The 21,842-nt window shown below is 57.6% G+C and overlaps 1 protein-coding gene across 7 annotated transcripts in view; it reads right to left on the minus strand.

Moving 5' to 3' along the window:
- Positions 1-1,581: 1,581 nt before the first annotated feature.
- Positions 1,582-21,842, minus strand: part of SLC38A10 (solute carrier family 38 member 10) — a 42,601-nt gene continuing 22,340 nt past the window's right edge. Inside the window, exons 11-17 of one of the 7 annotated variants that reach the window (XM_068531723.1) lie at positions 15,170-15,326; positions 8,639-8,806; positions 7,989-8,441; positions 7,294-7,425; positions 6,079-6,102; positions 4,002-4,172; positions 1,582-3,716 (exon numbers count right to left, since the gene is read on the minus strand). In XM_068531723.1, coding sequence (XP_068387824.1) covers positions 2,677-3,716; positions 4,002-4,172; positions 6,079-6,102; positions 7,294-7,425; positions 7,989-8,441; positions 8,639-8,806; positions 15,170-15,326 — 2,145 coding nt within the window. In that variant the 3' untranslated portion in view covers positions 1,582-2,676. Of the gene's footprint in view, positions 3,717-4,001; positions 4,173-6,078; positions 6,103-7,293; positions 7,426-7,988; positions 8,442-8,638; positions 8,807-15,139; positions 15,327-21,842 lie in introns of all 7 variants that reach the window. The other 6 variants (XM_068531721.1, XM_068531720.1, XM_068531719.1 and 3 more) reach the window with 6 other exon arrangements.

The following is a 21,842-nucleotide window of genomic DNA, read 5'->3' on the forward strand; positions in this document are numbered from 1 at the left end:
GACTTTTCCCCAGGTGGTGAAACCCCTCATCTCCTGAGACATCACATCCCAGTGAAATGCAGTTCCCAGGGTGGCCTCGGAGGGGAGCCACATGCCGTTCAAGGGCTTCAGGGCTGTTAGAAACTGTCCCGCTGGGCAGAGTCACATTTCACAGTCAACACTGGAATTCAGGACCAGACACCGGTGACACGACCCCCATCCCTGCCGGGGGGGGGGGACGGACCCACGGATAGGCTGAAGGCCGGGGGGAGGAGTGGGCCTCCCCACTTTGGCGTCCACCTGGACCTGGTATCTATGCCCAGCAAGTGCTTCCGGCCTGAGGATGGCCTTCTCTTGCTGATCCTTCGTGACCTTTGACAGCCTGCTGGCTAGAGCTTCCAGCATCTCTGCTGGGCACAGGTGCTCTGGCCCCTTCCAGAACTGTCCCGCCGAGTGCTCTCTCCTGCCATCCCTTCAGACTCCAGTTCATGGAGGCAGGTGAAGCCGCCACCCCACGTCTCAAGCCTAGGGCTGCGGACGTGGTCCACTGACCGGGCCAGGCCGCTCACCACACACTGAACTCACCTCGCAGGCCTCCCCAGCTCCCCTCCCCAAACTCAGTTTGTCTTCAAGACTGTATTTATTGAAGGGAATTCAACCAAGTTGTGTCAGGATGCAGGAAAGATGGTCTCTGCTGCTTCTGCAGCTGCGTCACCACGTGGAAGTCACCCCGTGCGGCTCTGTACTCTCCGCCTGTCTTGACCTTGGGCCGAGAGCTCAGCTGCACCAGTGGAGGCAGTACACAGCCTCGGCCTTGGCTTATTCCTACCCCGGTCTGGGCTCAGTGGCCCTGCTCTCGAACAGGAGCGTGGATAGGGTGCTGTCCCAGTCACCCAGGCCAGCGTGGCCCCGTGTCTGCCAAGTGTAGCTGCCAGCACAGAAGGTCGCCCACTGGTGGCCCAGTGTGCTGCTCTGGCTGGGACCCCTGGCCATACCTGCCAGCCATGGGACCCAGATGGAGGAGTGGTCTGTGGTCAGAAAGCAAAGCACTGTCCCAGGGCCCTTCCTAGCTCCCTGCATTACTGGTAATGGTGACCCCACCCAGAGGTCTGCCCAGATTCTGGGGAAGATTCGGGTTCCTTTCCCAAGGGGCTGCCGACTTGGGAGGGAAGTGGAGCTGAAAGCCAGGAGGAGAGAACAAGCATTAACTGGGACAGAGGACCCTGAGTGTCAGGGTGTGTGGGGATGGCAGGCGGCAGCAGAGGCCCTGCACTGCTGCTCTCACCCTGGGCTCGGGCCGCCCTGCTCTAAGGAAGAAGTTATCTTGGCAGAAGGAGCAGGAGGGTGGTGTGATCTCCAGAGGACACGAACACTGGGTCAGGGTAAGACATTCAGGTAAAGAGGACTGGAAACAAAGTCCCACTACAAGACCTTAACAAATGGAGTTCCAACCTGAGGGAAACTTCCACTGAGCACAGTTTGTTTGGAATTGCTTTTAGTTAAGAATGGAGGGTGGGAAGCACTGAGACCCGGCCCCCTTTCACAGAGCTTCCTTCTATGTGAGCAGTGCCCGGGGTTCATGGGGAATCAGCTTGGCCTCCAGAAGATTCCACTCCTTTTATTACTCATTTCTAGTCTTCAAGATGACACAGAAATTACAGTAAACAATAAAAACCATTTCAAAAGGCGCAGGGGAAGAGAGTGACCTGGGGCCGAGGCTGGAGCTGCCACATGCCCTGGGCACCCCTGGCCAGTGGTCAGCGAGTGGCCCACCCATGGACCCCTCGGGGGCAGGGTCTGGAGCTGCCCCTACCCCCAGAGGGGAGCGAGGCACACACAGCACAAAGCAGGTGAAGGCCCCGGGCTTGCAGTGGGACAGCCTGGCATACTTTCCGGGTCACCTGCTGACCAGCCTCAGGGGTTGGGGGTGACCATCGGCCTTTCTGCCCCTTGAGAACAAAGTCCAGCACGAAACACCACAACCCTCCCAACAGATGAGCAGGTGCCAGGGGTGCAGACTCGGGAGAAGCTGCCCCGGAAGAAGTGAGAAGCAGCCTCTGCCGGCTGTGTACTCCCACCCCCACACCTGCAGGTCTGGCACCCAGCTGAGGCTCTGAGCACGTGTCACTGTGGGGTTTGACGGTCATGGCTTATGTCTGTGGTATGGGGTCCTCTGGGTGATTCACCTCCGCACCAACCGCACTAACCAGATGTCAGTAGTGTGTTGTTACTTTCTAAATCTCACAACCACTCGATTGGGAGACCAGAGCATGCAGAGCAGAGCTCCAGGGCAGAAGCAGTTGGACTCACAGGCCCGCCCGGCGTCTGAGACTTGAAGCAGCATTTGCTGTGAAGAAGGGTGAAGGCAGAAGCATTTCCTCAGGTTTTGTACGACACTCACAGAGAACATCAATAAACAAGGTTCAGGGTAACAATACCCGTGTGGCCGGTGGCGGGTCACGTTTCCTGGGTCTCAGCGAGTGGCTATTTCTCCTTGAGGCCACCTTTTCTCCCAGTGGCCTCAGGGAGCTGAGTCACCGGGAAGTGTAAGAGGAGAGAGGAACGGCAAAGCCGGTGTGGAAGCAGGGTGCAGCTGGAGAGCTGTCAGACTCCACCCTGGGCCTGACTTCCAGGACTTCGTGCCCACTGTGGTCCAGGTTCACCGGCTGACAGGGAGCACTGTGGCCTTAATGGGGCTCAGGGCTCCTCCAGGGCCCCGGGCAGCTGTTTTATCTGTCGGCCTGGGACCACTCGCAGGGCGCCCCCCGCGGCCTGGTGCAGCTGGGTCTCCAGGGCGCTGCGGAGGTCATTGACCTGCACGTCAGGCAGGGGGTTGAAGCTGATGATGACCCCGTCCTTTGGGGCCGGCCCCGCCTCTGCACGAGGAGCCACGTCCCGCCGTCTCCTCCGAAGGTCAGAGCCGGCCTGGACTTTCAGGTCCCGGTTGGGTTTGGCGTTGTCTGGCTTCTGATCCCCCAGCATGGCTGGTTTGGGCCCGAGCTCAGGGTCCGGCCTCTGCTCGGGCTCTTGGATGGCGGCGTCCTCCCTGGGAGCGGGCACGTGCTCCTTCCTCGCCTCCTCATGACCACCCTGCTGCCCGCCCTGCCCTCCGGCAGAGACAGCCCGTTGTTCCGGCTGATGTAACACGGCTTGGGCCCGAGGGGCTGCTCCCCCCGACCTGCTGGACAGGCCTCCGGGTGCCCGGTCTTGGCTTGCTTGCTGGGACTTTACCTGAGGGGCCCCAACTGCTGCCCCCGCCCCCAGCACATCTGCCTCCTGAGCGTCTGCGCCAGTGGCTGCCTCCTCCTTTCCAGACTTCTTCCTTTCGTGGGAGCCTCCACCAAAAACATTCCGACTCTGCCGGGGGACGTCTCCAGCGCCGTGCTGCTCTGGGATCCCGGGTGCCCTGGCGGGGTCCAGCACAGGGACCCGCTCCTGCACGCCAGCGTCCACGGCCTCGGGCACAGCGCCCTGCCGGCCTTCCCTCCGCTCAGCCTGGGCTGCCCGGGGCTGCAGGTCAGCGCCGCCAGGGGGCGCAGCCGGGGCTCTACCCAAGGCCCCCTCGGGCTTCTCCACAGAGTGTTGGCTGTGCCCCTGGGGAGGAGCGGGGGGACGCCCAGGAGCACCGGGCGCAGCTCCCAAAGGCTGTTGTGGGGGACGCTCTGCCATCCCCTCGGCGTGGGCCTCCTGCTCCTTACCTCTGGGCCCGGCCACCCCCAGCTCAGGCTGCACGTCTGCTGCAAATGAAGTCAGTCACCGGTTTAGCCACAGAAATGAGCAGAAGCTACCAATGCAGGGACTAAAAGAACCCAGCTTGCCAGCAATCAAGGAATAAGAAACATGGCTTAAATTTGCCCAGCAGGACTCTAGGCATGGAGCCACAGACCCAACTGCGCAGGGACCCCCCGGACACTCTGGTGTTGGTGCATTAAGTGACAACCCCTCTTCCCGGAGCAGATGCAGCAACTGTCCCCTGCCCTGCAGGCCCAGGCCCCTCTCCCTGCCGCCTCCCCCGGACTTGCCGTCCTCGCCGTCCTGGCTGTCCTGCCTCTGCTGGTGGATCTCCTTATGCTGCTCTTCGATCACTGCAAGCAGCTTCTCCTGCTGGTCCAGGAGGCGCTTCTGCTGCACCTGCTGTTCCTTAATCACTTGCAACAGAACGGCATGGTCCAGCATCTCCGCCCGGCCAGCTTCTGGAGTTTGGAAAACACACGCAGTCAGAGCCTGAAGGCTGCAAAGGCGCTCTGCTGGGCCGAGGGTGACATGATGCATGCAGCAATGCCAAGGTGGCCTGTGGGCCCCTCCCCGGGACACCACCCCCGGGCGTTCCTCTCCACCCGGCTGAGCTGGCGCCCAGGCCACCCTGGGGCACAGCCATCGCCTCTCTCCAGCGACCAGACACCCTTCCTACTGCTTCACTCCCACAGCGGCTCAGGGGTTATGAGAGCCAAGGGAGAGGTCACGCGCCATAACCACAATGATGGTGATCTGGGCTGGGTGACCTGAACTATGAACTACTCTAAAAAAGAACATCAGTGCTTTAAGAAAGTTTCCTCCAAGGTGAAAATTTTAAAAACAAACAGAACCATCTTCCTCTTCAGCAGAGACAAGAGCTGGGACCTCAGTGAGATGGGGGCTGTGACAGTTTTCCCACTGGCCCCACCTCCCCCAGGAAGCTGGCTGCAGCTGGCACGGGAGGAGCGCCAGGTGAGCTAGGGGCAGGCCGGGTGCAGCAGGTGTGTGTAGGAGGGCCCCGCACAGACTGTGGACCAAGAGGAGGCCCTGAGGCTGGACACCTTGGGTGCGGAGAGCTCACACTGCACTACAAACACCTCAGCGCTGGGTCAGTTCTTTACAGCCAGCAATCTGGGTTTAAGTAACTTTTACAACACGTATGTCTTTAAACAGGAAGCTTTGAAGGATGATGTAACTGTACAGGTTGTCAGATGTAAAAGCTCAAATCCAAAGAAAGAAGAACATTTTGTGAGTGGTGAGAGCTAACACCCCAGCGAGGGCCCCGAGTGCCGGGCACACGCAGATGTGCTGGCTTGTCCTCCCCAGCGGCAACCTGTGACCCGCCAGAATAGGGTGGGGTTGGCCTTCTGTCAGGGACTGCCATGGCTTCTCCCCTGCAGAGGCCGGTGCCAGGACGTGCAGGCGGGCAGGCCCATGAAGAACATGCTGAGGCCAACCACAGGGAGGACAGGTCCCTTGGCCAGCCCAGGCGCTCCAGCCCCCTGCTCCCCACCAGGCACACATCCAGACACCCTAAGGTGACCAAGATGCCTGCCTGAGAAAGCCCATGTTCTGTGGATTGGCTCGTGGCTCCGCACACCCCCTTTAGACAAGGGATGTGCACAATGCCATCCCACACGGTTCTAGACCAGCTCCCTTGGCCATGGCCATGCTGTCACCCTGGGTGCCCGTGGCTCATGACCACCTAATGGTCCCACGTGCTGCCAATACCACCTGTCCCCAGGGAGGGTTCCTGAGGAGCAGGCCCCCTGCCTCACTGGCTCCTCAGAGGACCAGCCCTGGACTGAGGCTGGAGGAGGGGGGAAGTGCGCCATGTCCAGCCAGAAGCAACATGGGACAGACGTGAAGCAGAGTGGAGGTGACAAACTGAGCCCCCAGCCAGAGCCCCGCATGTGGCTCTGGGTTCCTGCCCGGCCCACCAGGACCACGGGGACCAGGCTCGTGGATGGGATGAGAGCTGCACGGATATTAACATACACGCAGAGCACGTTAATACCAGGCCATGCACATGGTGGAAGTCACACACAGGCCCCGCCCCGTCTCTGGGGGAGCCCAGGCGCTCACAGGCTGCACCTGGCTGTCCTCTGGTGACAGTGGAGCCCCAGCAGGGCTAAGAGGGACCAGGGTGTCTGTACAAGAAGGGAGTGGGCTGGGGCATCAGGGGGACCCCACCTGAGGGGCTGTGGCTGAGCCGGGGTGGGGGGCAGACCGTGTGTGGCTCCCGGTCTCTGCCTCATGCGCCCCATGTGAGGCGCTACTGGATGCGGGGCCCACACCATCTGCTCCCGCGTCTTTAAACTCCCCCCCAGACGCATTCACTGTGATGCTCCTCCCGACTCCTACCTGCCACCATCTTTCTGATTTCAGCTGTGCGTCCCATTGAGAGGCGTTTGGAGAAAGGCAGAATAGGAAACCATGAAAGTTCTTTTCAGAAACGAAAAAGTCAAAGAATCAAACAGGCTTAGATAACAGATTATAAGGACCGGGACCAGTAAACAGACTGAAACCAAAGACAAAGTAACATGCGGAATTCCCACGGCTCCCGAGCTGCAGGAAACCCCAGGACTCTTGGCTCTGCCTTCCTAGCCTTGGTGTGCAGAGGCTCGGCTCGCATCCCTGCGCAGTACTCTGGGCCAGCTATCCCGAGGCTGCAGGATCCGCTGGGAAGCAGCTCATGGGGCAGCAAGGCACGAGCATCCCATGAACCCACCCAAGTCTGCTGTACCGCCATCCCCACACACAGACCAAGACTCCCAGAGCACAGAATGAAACACCCAGGGGCCGTTCTGTGGACACTGCTACAAAATATGGTGACACCGCGGTGACTCAGATTGGGCGGAGACCAAAGAAACCAGGATGGGTGATCATTCGCTGGGACGGCCGCCACCACCTCTAGTGCAGGGGCAGTGCCCATCCAGGTGGGCCCACGAGGAGGGTAGTCAAAAGCCAAGAGCTGGGAGCACCCCAAAATGGGCACGAAGGTATGGAGGAGGATGCAGGGCAAGTTTTGTTCACTGGAGAGAAAAGATAAGATGAGCTTTCGCTTTGGGACAGGTGCTGGGTCTTCACTGCAGGTGGACACAGATGTCCCCCCCTCTCCCCCACCCCTGCCCCAGCTAAGACGAAGGGGTGGGAGCCGCTGCCACAGGGTTGGGGGGAGCTAAGACAGCAGTGAGTCACCAGCCCTCCCACCCTCACTAATGCCCCCACACCGGGCCGACTTGTTGGAAATATTAACATATCTATTTTGAAATGAGATCCAAATGGTAACAGAAAGTCACGTGACAGTGAGAATTTTTTTTTAAAAAGGGGGAGAAAAGGAGATAGAAAACGTTCCTAGGAAGGTGAGAAAGGAGCAGAAAAGGTTGTTAGTGGGCAGGGGAGCTATTTAAGATCTTTCCTCAGCAGGAAACTGGCAAGTGCAGAGGCTGGGGCCCTGCAAAGGCCCCCAAGACGACGGGCACCTGTGGCTCCTTCCCTACATCACTCCGCTTCTGGAAGGAAGGGGCAGGTGTCTCCAGGCCCCCGGAGGATGCAGAGAGAAAGCGAAGGCCTTACCCTCCAGCTTGCTGCCCGCGTGGTCCCCGGCGTGGTCCCCGCCCTGTCCCTCCAAGGTCCTCTGCTCTCGAGGCTCTGCTTGCGGCACTGCCCCCGGGCCTGGCTTCTCCTCCGAGAGGGGAGCCTTCCCACCTGCACACACGGCAAAAACTCAGGAGGCTGGCAGAAGACTCAGAAGAACGTAGAGAAGGGACAAGAGGAGGCAGATGTTTCCTAAAATCACCCTCCACGTTGCCCCTCCTTCCCCTGTGGCAGTGTATACTCAACCTGATGAGTACCAAAGAGGTAATAAAAAATATTTAACATGTCATAAGCTGGCGGCAGGGAGCCAGTGTTAACTACCTTCGCCAATTAACATGCAGGGACCATCCTCAGCAGCTCTGAGACGGCAGTTAACAACGCACCACCCACCCGTCAGGCCTGCGCCGCACCCCCGTGTGTGTGCCCGGGCACCCCGTGTGTGCCCAGACACACAGGACTAGCTCAGCACCTGATGTTTATGGGTCTGGCAAACAAGTGTGTGACAGATTGATCAGAATAGCTGCCAAGCCCCCGACAGCGGCAGAAGGGCTGCTACACGCACATGCCAATCTTGCGAGAAAAGAAAGGCAGTGGGACAGAAGTGAGGATGGTCAGCTTCTCCTGCCCCCTCCGCAGCCTCTCCCAGGCCCCACATGGAAGGAGCCCACACCCACCGTGCTCGTTCTTCTCCACCAGCTTGCCCATGGCCCCCACGGCATGGCCGGGCAGCAGGGCACCGTCTGCTCTGGCCCCTGCACCTGCCACCAGGACGTCCTGCCCCTCAGGGAGCACTGCCTGGGGCCCTGGATGCGCACCCCTGTCGCCCAGCCCCAGGTCCTCCTTCAGGGGCTCAACGGCTGGCTGACCGTTTTCTTCTGGAACCTTCTGGGGATCTTTAGGAAGACCACCCACTGCCTCCAAAGCCTGGTCCTGTCTGGGTCTCTCTTGTTCTGAATCCAGCAGTGGTGGCACCATCTGACCCTTGCCCCCCAGAGCCCTTTCATCCACACGTTTGGACGGATGCTCCTTCTCCAGTCCTTCTGGGTCTTGACCTTCGTCCACCACCACCTTGTCGTGAGGGACTGGGGGTTCATGGCGGTGGGCCTCGCCCAGAGGTACTGCAACTCCTGGAAGGAGACGGCCGAGGTGGGGGAGTGGGCGGGGGTGGGGTGGGGGGTGGCCTGGCCTTCCCTCCCAAGGTGGCCTTCCCTCTCCAGGCCTGTGAACTGAGCTCGTTCCTGACCAACCACGTGACTCATGTCCAGCTGAGGTCCCTCCCCCGTGGACACCACCCCCCAACCCCCCGCCCGGGCCGTCACAGCACCTTGACCAGGGCGATCCAGCTGTGCCTCCTCCTGCTTCTCCTTGGCGTCTTCCCTTGGGGGCACATTCACGGGGCCCTTAATCTGGGCCTGCTCCATCTCATCTTTCTCATTTGGCAGCTTCGGCTTATCTCGGCTGTCCTCGGCCACGTCCACAATTGGATTCTGGCCTGTAAGCACGGCACAGATAATTGAGCGGTGTTTCCACATGGCCACACCGCCAATCAGCAAGGCGACTGGGCAGTTTTCCCTGGATTGTAATCACATTTCCCAGTCGAATGGCAGAGCCTAAGCAGTTATTTTTTTTCCTGTTCAATCATTAGCAGCTAAGTAGTATAGAAAACTGTCATTTTTCATGTGTGTTCATGACAAAAATATGTCAAAATGCAATTTACACCTAACTGGGTGCAGAAGAGCGACATCCCTCATAAGCCTGGCCATCACCACCAGGTGGCAGCACGAACCCACCGTTTGAGGCCTGGGGACAGCCATCCTGCCCAAGCCCAACCAACCCCTTGCTGTAGGCCAAGGGGGAAGGGGAGGACGAGGGATGCTTAAGGAAAATGCCTGAGGGAGGTTGATTTGCAATTCTGTCAACTTCTTGCGGCAGAAGTGAAAATTCCTATCGAAAGGAAGGTAAGAAAGACGTGTAGCCCACAAAGCTGGACCCTCTTGCCTCCCACACATGCCTGCATCCCACAAGCCATCTCATCCTCCAGCAGGTCCAACAGCTCACCTGCACAGTCACCGCGGGTCCTCGGGGAGAGGTGCACGAGGATGGCCCGCTGAACTGGGCCAAAATGGAGCCTATCAGGAAACTCTCTCCATTAACAAAACCACTTTCTACCTGTTAGGCAAACGTGGCAGAAACTAAAAAACTATCTGGGGAAAAAACACGTTTAAAAAGAATCATTTCGGGGCTTCCCTGGTGGCGCAGTGGTTAAGAATCCGTGTGCCAATGCAGGGGACACGCGTTTGAGCCCTGGTCCGGGAAGATCCCACAGGCTGCGAAGCAACTAAGCTCGTGCGCCACAACTACTGAGCCTGCGCTCTAGAATCCACGAGCCACAATTACTGAAGCCTGCGCACCTAGAACCTGTGCTCCGCAACGAGAAGCCACTGCAATGAGAAGCCCGCGCACCGCAACAAGAGTGGTCCCCGCTCACGGCAGCTAGAGAAAGCCCGCACGCAGCAACGAAGACCCAAAGCAGCCAAAAATTAAATTAAATTAAATTAAAAAAAAAAAAAGAAAAAAAGAATCATTTCATCCCAGAGGCCTGAAGCAACTGCTTTCCCCCTTCAGGGCACAAGCTGCCTGCAAAAGGGGAGGCGGAATCCCGAAAGGGCCTCTGGGGGGATTCACGATAGTCCTGTTCAGGTGGGCCTGCTCCCTCCCCCAAAGGAGGAGCAGGGACCAGGCTGACCTGCCATGCTGGCCGGGGGCACCTTCAGCAGCTGAGGTTTAGTGTCCAAACGAGGGGGGATCGTGCGGGGCAGGAGCCAGACTCGGGACTCCACAGTTCAATCAAGCAGCTGATTCTAATAAGCATGCGGTGTCTTCGCCACACCACAGTTAACACCCCCATCCCCAGCCTGCAGAGAGCCCTGTGCTCAAAATCAAGAGGTGTCTATCCAGCGGATCACAAAGTGAAGAAAGGGGGCCGGGAAGGAAGAACACAACAAAACAGAAAACATCTCCATTATGTCATAGGAACAAGTCACGTTCTCAGCAGGGAACAAAAATCCGTTGGTCGTCAGGCAAAGGAACGACCTGGAGACGCAGGTGTGCAAGGGGCACAGGGCGCACAGCGCGGCCACCCTGCCTGCAGCGGCCGGACTTCCGACACTTCGCAGCTGTCCTCGGCAACGGACATAGCGTTTCCTAAAAGGAACGGAGCTCCTCATGAGGACAGTTTGCCAGCAATGCCTCTGGGCCACAGGAAAACTAACACAGGACTTCCTAATTAGCAACTGAAAAACAGCCCACACTCCGCCTGCCCTGCGGCTAGGCTCTGGAATGAGGCGCCCGCGCAGTGGCGCAGACAGGAAATTGCCCGTGCGGTCATTGGTCATCACCCCAGGGAAGGACGAAGGCTGCCTGCCGGGCCGACCCTGGACCGTTTCTCCTCCCTGAGGCGGCAGTGGGTCAGCGGGGAGTGGCCAGCAGAGGGCGCCTCGGCCTGGAAGGGCCTCCTCTCGTTCTCAAGGTCACGGCCTCCGCTCCCCAAAGTGGAAACCACGCAGACACGTGCCATGCCTGCCTCATTCTGCCGGGCGGTGGAGCATCCCGACCTGCACGGCCTCATCCCACACTCAGACCCTCCTGACGGTGCTTCTCGCCAGGAGCTCCCAAGACAGACGGGCCGATGGACGGTCACCCATCAGACTCTCCTTCCCGTGTCCAGTGCGGGCGCCAGGTGATTCTGTAACTGGCTTAGGGAGACAGAGGACCAAAGGCCATAGACACCTGCAGTTCTAAAATCTGGGCATGTGTGTCAGGTTGCAGGTGCGACATCCTGAGTAGGCCCGTCCACGGCAACAAGAATCTGCGTTCAAGGCTGGTTCCACCTTGGAAGACAGGGTCTGGGCTGGGGGCTCCTCTTTGTCGACTCTCCCCTGCAGGACCCCATCCTGAGTCCAGGGGTGTCTCTTTCTGTATCTTGTGATCAGTAAAGATGGAAGCAGTCCTCTCTGACTGCCAAGCACAAAAATAAAGTGACTTTCAAAATCACACCTGAGTCCCATAGATGGAGTCCCTGTTGACTGGAGGGGAACCCCAAGTTCAGGAGACGCACGGGACCCCAGGGCCGTGCAGAGAGCAGGAGCAGCCACCAACGTTCCTTTAAAAGGCCAGATGCTGCTTTTGAGTAACTTTCCTGACAACCTTCGAAGTGCCCGCCTCGCTGCTGCCCTGAGAAGGTTTTACTTGTTACCCCCCACTCTTCTCCACAGGCAGCAAGAGAAACGCTGACTATGACACTCTTTTGAATGTGCAGGAATCCCAATGGGCCCCTGGACCCAAAGTCCTAGCCAGGTGGCCCGGTGGCCCCATCTGGCTCACCGTCACAGCTCTCCTGCAGACAGGCACGTCTGCCCACGGGCAGCAGGTGGAGGGGGCGTGGGCCGGTCACTCGGGGCTGGACATGGGAGGCAGCACCCCTCCTGCCCCCAAGGAGTCCTTCTGGATTCAGCCGCGGCTGGTGTGGTTATCTTAGCATGGGTGAAATGAGCTCACAGCCGTGTCCTGACAAACGGGCAGAAAAACTGAAGTTGCTCGGCACAGCGGTGTTAACAGCCCCTTCTCTGTAGGGCACAGGGAGAGCTGCCGGGGACCAAGGAGAGAAGGCAGGCGTGGAGCCGGGCCTCCCCGTGGGCATGCCGGCATCTGTCGCAGGAGTTCGGACGCTTTCCTGTCTGCGTGCACCCGCAGCTGGCGCAGCAGCACAAGGGACGCATCTTCGGAAGAACAATTAGGTAGGAGCTTGTGGGGGGCAAGCTCCCGCTCAGGTCACCTGTGTCCCCACACGAACGGATCGCTGCCCACAGGCCCCGTCCTGGCCCTTCCTCTTCTTTCCCACCCAGCAGAAGCCGGGCCGTGTCCCTGATGGGGAAAGGGATGAGCTGTATAATGGGTGTGGCCAAGGCGGCCCCCAACACCAAGAGAAGCTGCAGGCTGGGAGGGAGAGGAAGAAAGGGGACAAGGCCACATCCAAAGGAGGAGCTGAGAGTATCACCAACTCTGAACCCACCCGCCAGACCCTCGAGCAGGCCATCGGCCTCAGGTGAGCAGCCTCGTAGCCTTTCCTAAAGGGCTCGACCACCTCTTCCGTCCACACCAGGCGCGTCCTGGGCTCTGCACTTGCTAAGAGTGCCAGGCCGGGGGTGGCCAGTCCCGCATGTCCCCCGGAGGGCAGGACTCCCCCAGTCCCAAGGCCAGCTCGGGCTCTAAGGAAAGTTCGTACCATTTTGGCCTCTTCGACATCAAAGAGGCCAGTAAACCCACCTCACACGCTGATGGGCAGACGTCTGCAGGGCACGTGGCCAAGGCCCCACGGGCCCAGCTCTGCTTCAGCGAGGCAACCCATCAATGACGGGGAGGCCAGGGGCAAGAAACACGGAGACTGAGTTAAACAAACGGCATGTGGTTCCAAGAGGGGCCATGTGTTTGTTACAGACTCGTGGAAGAAATGGAAACCAGATGTGGTCGCGGCAGCTCCAGGTGAGCCGGGGGCCCGCCTCCACGACAGGATGCAGCTGCTTGTGCAGGCCGTGGGCTGGAGGCTGCACAGCGCCGTGGGGACAGGCAGCCCGGTGCCGACTACGTCAACTGATACCGAGAAGCCCTACTGGGCGGGCCCACAGCCAGCTGAGATGCGAAACCGGTGTACGAGTCTAGTTCTGCTAGGGGTGTCCTTAAAGCACACAGGGCCAGGACACCCAGGGGTGAGGGACCCAGTGGGGCTGCCAACAGGGGTGGAGGAGCAACACCTATCGCCCTCTTCAAGGAGCCTTTTTTCCCATCCAAATTACTGAATCCATGCAACTTGCTGTGGGATGCCCAGGCGGCTTCTTTATTTTTATTTTTTATAAATTTATTTATTTTTGGCGGCGTTGGGTCTTCGTTGCTGCATGTGGGCTCTCTCTAGTTGCGGCAAGCAGGGGCTACTCTTTGCTGTGGTGCGCGGACTTCTCATTGCGGTGGCTTCTCTTGTGGCGAAGCACAGGCTCTAGGCATGCGGGCTTCAGTAGTTGTGGCACACGGGCTCAGTAGTTGTGGCTTGCAGGCTCTAGAGCGCAGGCTCAGTAGTTGTGGCGCACGGGCTTAGTTGCTCTGCAGCATGTGGGATCTTCCCGGACCAGGGAGCAAGCCCATGTCCCCTGCACTGGCAGGCGGATTCTTAACCACTGCGCCACCAGGGAAGCCCTCTTCTTTATTTTTAAATATTTATTTATTTATTTGGCTGCTCCAGTTCTTAGTTGTGGCACGCGGGATCTTTGTTGCCACACGCAGGATCTTCATTGCGGCATGAGGGATCTTTTAGTTGTGGCATGTGGGATCTTTAGTTGTGGCATGCAGAATCTTTTAGTTGCAGCATGCGGGATCTAGTTCCCTGACCAGGGATCGAACCCGGGTCCCCTGCATTGGGAGCGAGGAGTCTTAACCACTGGACCACCAGGCAAGTCCCCCAGGCAGCTTCTGACCACTCTGATTAACTTCTCTGCTGAGCCCCGCTATTCCCAGGGGTCCTCTCTGCAGGGGACCCACAAAGGGAGAGTCTTCTAGCCGGCCCTCGCCATCCCAGGAAGGCAGAGGAGAGCATGCCCGGCTACTCCGGGCTCAGGGCTCCCCCAAAAGAGCCCCAGGATAGACTGTTCTGCAGGAAGTTGGTGTGGGGTGCTGGCACTGCAGGGGCTTTCTGAGCACAGGGAGGTAAGGCCGGAACAGAGACGTCAACACATCCAAGAGCCCCGTACCTCCGACTGCGGGTAGCCCAGCCCTGCAAGCAGCCAGCACGCTTGCCTCCCTGGACAGCCCTTGGGACCTTTCCTTTTGTCAATCACAGTAGCTGAGGAGACCAGGGCTCCCCTGGGCTTCTTAGCCATCACCACTCAAAGGGACCTGGAATCCACCAGCAACCAGCACTGCTCCCCCAGAGGGGAATGCCAGGCAGGCAGCCTGGGGAATCTCAATCCAAGCCAGGGGTTTCTTTGCAAGGGAGGTAAGCAGACATGCACACACCATTAGTATGAATACACAAAACCCAGCCATTGTCAGGGCAGAAGCCCCTGGAATGAACGTTATCATAGACAGCACCACCCACCAGCACCGAACCTGAAGCCGCTTGGAGCTCCTAGAAGGCGGGAGGCCAGATGGAGGGAGCCCTCCCCGCACCCCTCCCATCTAGGCCTGGGAAGGCCACAGGCTCCAAGACACCTCTTCTCTCCCAAACACCCCAGACACAACGGGGCTCCTGCTGTACCCCAGAAAGCCGCGCTTGGAAACCACCCTGCACCCCATGGGCCCTGCCACATATGGGCGATGGGGCCACTGCATTGGGGGGCCTTCCAAGGCAGGCCTGCAGCTTATGAGGGAGTGTGGCTCATCCCTCTATCAACGGGCAGGTCAACAAGTAATACATAAAGTGAAAGAGGAAACAAAGCTGAGGGGCATCACTGACTTTGTCCAGGAAAACCTGGCTTAAAATTTACATCCTCAAAACAAAACAAGCAAACGTGAGCGACACCCCCAAGTTTACTCACCTGTTAGCGCTCTCAATGGGGGTGTTCAGATCTCGGCCCTGCTGCCTGCCATCTGTCTGTCCCCTGCACGCAGGTGGCCGCACCCACCAGCCCCCTGGAGGCCCCCCACCCCCTCCATCACCCAATCAGGACGGAGGCAACTGGGCAGGTGAGACAGCCTGGAAAGTGCCACCTGGGTCCCCGTGACCCCAAGATGACGCTACCGGGGTGCCCCCAAGAAGGCTGCAAGCCTGTGTGCATACCTGAGAGCCGCGTACCTGGGAGGCGCGTACCTGGGAGCTGGGCTGCCTCTGCCTTCATCGCGCCCTCAGCCTCTCCAAGTCTGCTGCCTGGGGCTTCCTCTGCCAAGTCCACAGGGGCCTCCTGGCTCACGGACAGGGTGGTGTGTGTGCTGACCACCAGGATGCCCAGGCCGACCCAGAGCACCACCTGGACGAGACAAAGACCCCAGGAGCTAAAGGGGTCATGCAGTCCCTGCACCCCTGCCCTTCCTAGGGGGTGGGGCACAGCCCACAGAGGCCCCAACCACACTGACCACTAGATGATGGTCACTAACTGATCAGTGTGACCGAATCATGGGCCACATCTGCAGAAGCCACACTGGTGATGGGGCCGGTGGGGGTGGCGGGGGTGTCGTGAGGGAGCCTGAAGACAGCAGGGGCAGCAAGTATGACACGGAGCGGCCTGCTGGCTGGAGAGACCCAAGCCCACTGGCCAGGCATCCTGGAGAGCCCGGCGGCCACGCCTCCCCACGCCTAATGCTTCAGAGATTGGGTCCCTTGATGGTTTTGGTCAGGAGAGCAAGAATCTTGGGGCATCTGCCTAACCTGAAGGGGGCCCTTGCTTGTCTCACCCGCTCACCCAGTAGAGGGCCCAGACCACTGGGTGCCCGGCTACAAATGACCTATCCCCAACATCACCCAGAAAGCTAGACACACCTGCAGCTACAGGGCACGGACGGGGAGACGGCTGGGAAGGAGGTGGCTCCTCGCCCCCTCTGGCTGTCGGTGCCCATCGGTGCTGCCCAGCGAGCTGAGCTGGAGGCACTACTGCTCGCCGAGGGGCCTCGTCCCCACCCGGTCCCTCCTGTGATGGCCCCCAGGCTGATCGTTAAGTGCTGCCCTCAGTGACTCAGTACACGAACCCGACGTTGTGTAACTCCGTCTCCCCTGCAGCTCCTGTACACGTTGGGCCGACACTCTCCATGTTACTTCTGCTGCCACAGCAGTGGACGCTGCTCGTTCTGCCCTTCCCAGCCAGGCCCGGCCCATGCAGCTCTGCCCAAGGAGCTGTAACTCCTGGTGCCGCAGAGACGAGCACGAGGCGGCCTGCCTGAAGAGCCAGGGGACCCCACCACCCACCTCCACGTGCTCTCAGAGTCAGAACTCAAACCTTTTCCAAAAGGCACATTGACTCTTTGAAATATATCTGTTCAAAAGAACCACTGAGACTTTCCCAGGCCCAACACAATTAGAGAAGAAAGATTTTCCACAGGAAGAAAGGACCTGTGCTCCTGAAGGTGGGTGCCAACCAATGAGGAGAACCTTGGGGAGAAAGTCTGTTTCAACCGCTGCCACTCTGGAAACACTGAGCTGGTTCAGGGCTCATGGAAGCAAAATGCTGGCTGTGCTCTGGGGTCAGCCATGGTTCAGGGAGGCCCGGTCAGTACCATGGACTCGAGAGGCCCCTCTGGCACTGACCACCCTCCGGCCTTAGGCAGGTGCGCATGGGGATATTGTTGGATTTGAGCCCCTGGGGTCTGAACAGCATCAGAAGACTGTACGCAGCTTGGGGTCAAGAGCTCCTGACTCTCGCCCCCCCACCCCAAGTTATTTTCTTAAAAATGTGTGGATTCCCAGCTTCAGCTGTGTGCTCAAAGAGTAGCATGTTATACCCACTCACCATGAAGGGAAGATTCAAAGAGCAATGGTATCCAGAGGCGACCAAAGTAGTTTTAAAATATTTTTTAAAAAAAAGAAACTTTAAATCCCTTGCATCTCGTATTTCTCCAGAGAAACAACAAAAAGAACTTCACCTCCCGACTTGGACCCCGTAGCACTGACAGGATGAGGACAAGACCGAGTGAGAGCCCTGAAATACTCGAACAGCCAAAGTGGTCTGCCTGCGTGGCCGGCCAGAGGGGGGGATGACAGCTCCAGAAGGGCCCCCAGGACAGCGCCAGGTGGGATCCCAATGAGCCTGGGCTTCACCAGCAGAACCCCATTCCCCTCCAGGCCCTGATTTGGACAGCCCCTAAAATGGTTTTTGACACAGAGATGAAGACATCTGCTTCGTTGTTTTTTGTTGGGTTTTTTTAACGGGGACATCACTGAACATTCCACGGGAGACGGACAAGCCAAAGGCAACATTTCATCCGTGGCTTTGAATGATTTATTTCAACCCTTGGCTTTCTGGCCTTAAAGAAACAAATCGCGCACAAAATAAAAAACGTTAACTCCATCAATGCTGGGAGACAGCAAGCTTCCCAAAAAAGAACAAGAAAGCGTCAACTTAAATTCAATTTACGAAGAAGAGCCTGCACGGAGCCAGGAAGCTCCGCCTGGTGCCACACACGCACCTGCCACTGCCCCCGGCCCAGACATCCCACGGCCCCACTAGCGAAGTGTGTTCCCTGGCTCCACCCTGTCCAAGAAGGTACCCCACCCACGCTCCCCCACCCGGCGGCAGTCTCCACCCCACCCTTCGCCGAGACCCCCCCCCTCATCCCCTGACACACCTGGCTCTCAAGCCGCCCTGGGCTTTGTGGGGTACTTGCCAGCTGACCACCACCTGAGCATGAGCCGCCTGCTGGCCCTGCCAGAGCCTCTGTAACTGGTCACAGTCCCAGCTCTCCACTCTCACCCTTTCCTTTGAAGAAATGCCACAGGTCCGCAAAAACCCCCAGGCAGGGAAGCCAAAGCTGCCCCAGCTTGAGGGGAGCAGAGGATTAACGCCAGGCTGGCGTCAGTGAGGACGCGGGAGGGCCATGCCTCACACCAAGGGAATCTAGGTCCACGGGTGATGCTGGTGCAGGGACCAGATCACAGTCTGCATGCAGGCATGTGTCGGGAGGCAAGAGTCAGCCAGAGCCAGGGTGGGAACACGGCCCCCAGGGCAGTGTCAGGAGCTCCAGGTGGGCCAGACTTTGGAAAGGGCACTGGTGTGGCCAACTCCCTGGGGCAGCCATGACAAGTACGCACCAACCACAGACCCCCACCACCACCCCACCAAAGGCCCGAGGCGTCCATGAGGCCCCAGGGTCACAAGAGGCCAGAGCTCGCAGGTTGCCGCTCTGCCGTGAAGTTTGGGAGGCTGATGCCACACGTGTGTGAACAGGGACGGTCATCGGTTCCCCCCCAAGTCCTGACAAGGAAGAGACGCTGCTCCCAGAAGAAGGGGCCGCAGCTGAGGTCTGTACCGCACCAGCCAGCAGTGATGGAATGATCGGGAACACAGGGGGAGCCAGCTGGGGTACAGGGCTGTCATGGCCTCAAGACGGGGACAGGAGGGCCCCTGTGCCTGCAGAACCCATCTTCCAGGTACAACTTCCTGCAAGTCCAGAGCTGCTTTGAAACGGGACAAGGTTGGTGAGCGAGCCGGGTGCACCAGACGTCTGATCACGCAGCCCTGACTTCTGTTCTTCTTAACCAGTTGCAGAGCCGCCAGGAGAAACGCAAACACATCCTGACGTCTCAGCCCAGGTACATAAGGCAAAACCAGGGGCTTGGCCTGGGGGCCATGTGCAATGCGACACCCCAAGGCTCCCAATCTGCTGGAGTCCCCAACTCAGAACCAGAGACAAGCCCTGGCCGGGAAGAAGGTGTCCCCTTTCACTGCTCACACGTGAGACTGAAGATGTACACGTTCAAACAAAGCCCACACCTTGAGGCAGGGGCTCCGGAGCCCGCCCCATGCACCCCAATTTGGGTCTTCAGGGCAGTGTGATCAGGGCATGGCAGGCATCCTAGCCCTGAGGCCAGGGCGTCACGCTCTGGGTGAGGTCCAACAGGTCCTGGTGCGCGTTTGTGTCCCTGTTTCAGGAGCACAGCGGCGCCTTCTGGCCCTCCCTGCGGATGCTCCCCAGTGCTCGGCACGAGGACAGCTACGGAGGCTGGTGCCGCTCCGACTCAGGGCTCCGCTGCCTCCCGTGAGTCCCAGGTGGCCCTGCTCCCCCTGCTGGCTCCCGGCCGCAGCGTCAACTCCGGACGGTGAAACCCACCCCTTCCGCCTCAGCCCCACTGGAGAGACCCTCTGAGTTCTCGAATTTTCAAGATAAAGGATGAACTAGTGATGACAGATAAGGTTTCTTTTCGATTTGCTAAGGGCCAGCTGTGTTTTCGCGGTCCCTGCTTATTCTTCTGAGGACGTTTCTCAGAATACTCTTTCATGCCTTTCTCCAGCACAGCTGTGATGGGCCCATCACCCGTGCCCCCCACCTTCCCTGGCTCTTCCCGAGGTCCGGGGCCAGAAACAAGCACCTCTGTGCCAGCAGCGCTCAGGCATCTGGGGCAAGTAGACTCGGGCTGACGCCAGGTCTGTGCCATCCTACGGAGCAGCAGCCGGGGCTCCCAGGACAGGAGGGACACACCCCAAGCGGATACCCTCCAGGCCCTAGGTCTGCACACCAGACTCCAGCCACATTTCTGGGCATGCTCCTTGCAAGGCTCATTTTCCTCAAAACATGAAAACTCCGTGTTCGGAAATAAAACAGCAGGGCATACAAACGGTATGCCACAGTCAGATGGTCGAGTCTAGGACTGACCTGCAACGTACGTCACCAAGACACTAAGTCCAAAGGAGAAACTTTTCCATCTTCTCTGCACGTGGTCAGAAAGTAGTTAATATAATTCAATATGCTTTCCAGTTTTAAAAATCCATAGTGACACAGGCACAGATAGACGTCTCTTTAACGCGATTCTACGTGTGTTCACGTCTACAGACACGTGGGGGCGTTTGAATGCGCATGTTCATTTCTGTACATGAAGCCAAAACCAGCATTACGCTCAACAGTTCAACACTGGAAGCTGTCCCAGCTGAGTTGGGAAGACGACCAGCTGCCCCCCCGCCCCGCCCCAGCGCCACGGCGAGAGGTGCAGGACGACACAGATGAGAGAGAAACAACTGGAAAGGGGAAGGTGAAATTAACAAGAGATGCTGTAAGGTCAGAGGGTAAAGAAAGTTAATATATGAGAATCTATAGCCTCCCTACGTACAAACAGTCAGAAAAGCCAGAGGAAGGAGAGGTCCCAGTATCACAGGCACATGTAGCAGAGGGATGCTGGTCCAGCAGACGGAGACGGGGAAGGGGGGCTGAGTGCAGCTGTGACGACTGAACACCACGCCCCATTATCACACTGGGAGGCTCACAAATACACTCTGCAGATTAACCAGAGTATCAAGGGAATGATTCTTTCCAAATTTATCCACAGTTTCAACGAATTCCAATTAGACCAAAACCAAAAAGGTGGATTTATTTTTGTTAAGAGTCAGATCAGCTGACTGGAACATTCATACAGAAAGTAAACAGGGAGTTCCCTGGTGGCCTAGTGGTTAGGATTCCGGGCTTTCACTGCCGTGACCTGGGTTCAATCCCTGGTCGGGGAACTAAGATCCCACAAGCCACACGACACAGCCAAAAAAAAAAAAAAAAGAAAGAAAAAGTAAGCAAGCAAGAACATCCAGAAACGTCATTAATGAAAGAAAAGAGATTAGAATTAAAATGTTCTCAGAGCCACACAACAAGGGAGCACCATCGCAAGGCCGGGTAATTAAAACAGCGTGGACGGCCACATCACTGGATGGGACATCCAGGAAATTAAAATACAAGTCCCAGATGAGCCCAAATACATACAAGAACTTAACATACAGGAGCAGTAACATTTCATATCACTGATGGACGAACAGTGTTCTGACAACTAGAAAGCCATCTAGAAAAACCGAGGATACCTACTTTGTTTCTTACACCAAAATAGAACACCGATGGGTCAAAGATTTAAATGGAAAAATGAAATCATGGAATTACTAAAAGAACTGAGGGAAGAATTCCTTAAAATAATACTGGAGTGGGAGGGTCATTTTAACAATGACTTTTTTCTCTCCTACAAAGAGTCTGATAGACTAAAACACTGGTACTTCACAAACTGGGAAAAACATTTGCAATTTGGCAGGCAATGGGCCAATTTCCTCATATTATAAGGAGTTCCTAAAACTCACCAAAATCCCCAATTGAAGACTGGTGAACAACCTCAGCAGCTAAGACTTGAGGGGCGAGAGACTCCAGAGAACAGGTAAGCACCGAGGGGCCACCAGGCCAGGCTTCTCCCAGTCAGCAGTGCTGAGCAGCCCTGGAGCCTGCATACACACAGGCTGGGCCCCAGGCATTAGAAGTGAGGGCTCCCCAGCAGCCAGAACCGGAGGTGCTACGATCCTGGAGAAGAGGAACCCTCCAAGGACGCACCCACGTTCTGTGTTCAGTTCTCCCCTGAGGCACATGCCAGCCACCAGCTGGGCAGAGTCGTGCAGAGAGCAGTTGCCAAGAGGATGAAAGCTAAGCAGAGAATTTAGTAATCTGCAGGTGATTGCGTCGAGACTCAGGAAGGGCTACACTCTAGGAGTGAGGGCAAACCTGAAACAGATTGGCCTCAAGTGGACACAGGCCTTCTGCCCATCCTCTGTCTGCTGGACAGAGGACAACATCATCCAGAGCCTCCACAATTTCTCACATACACCTACACAAAGCACCAAGCATGTCAGGGGACAGGACCAGGCCCCAGAAAACCAAGAGGGTGCAAAGGATCAATATAAACAAACTATTTGAACAATAATAATGATGTCTTGTGGTGTTTAAAATATATGTAAAATTAAAATACATAAAAACAATAGCACCGAAGGCTAGAGGAAGGTAAATGGAGTTAAAATATCATTGGATAGTTACCTCATCTGGGA

Source organism: Eschrichtius robustus, chromosome 20 (genome assembly GCF_028021215.1).
Source record: "Eschrichtius robustus isolate mEscRob2 chromosome 20, mEscRob2.pri, whole genome shotgun sequence".
NCBI lineage: Eukaryota > Metazoa > Chordata > Mammalia > Artiodactyla > Eschrichtiidae > Eschrichtius > Eschrichtius robustus.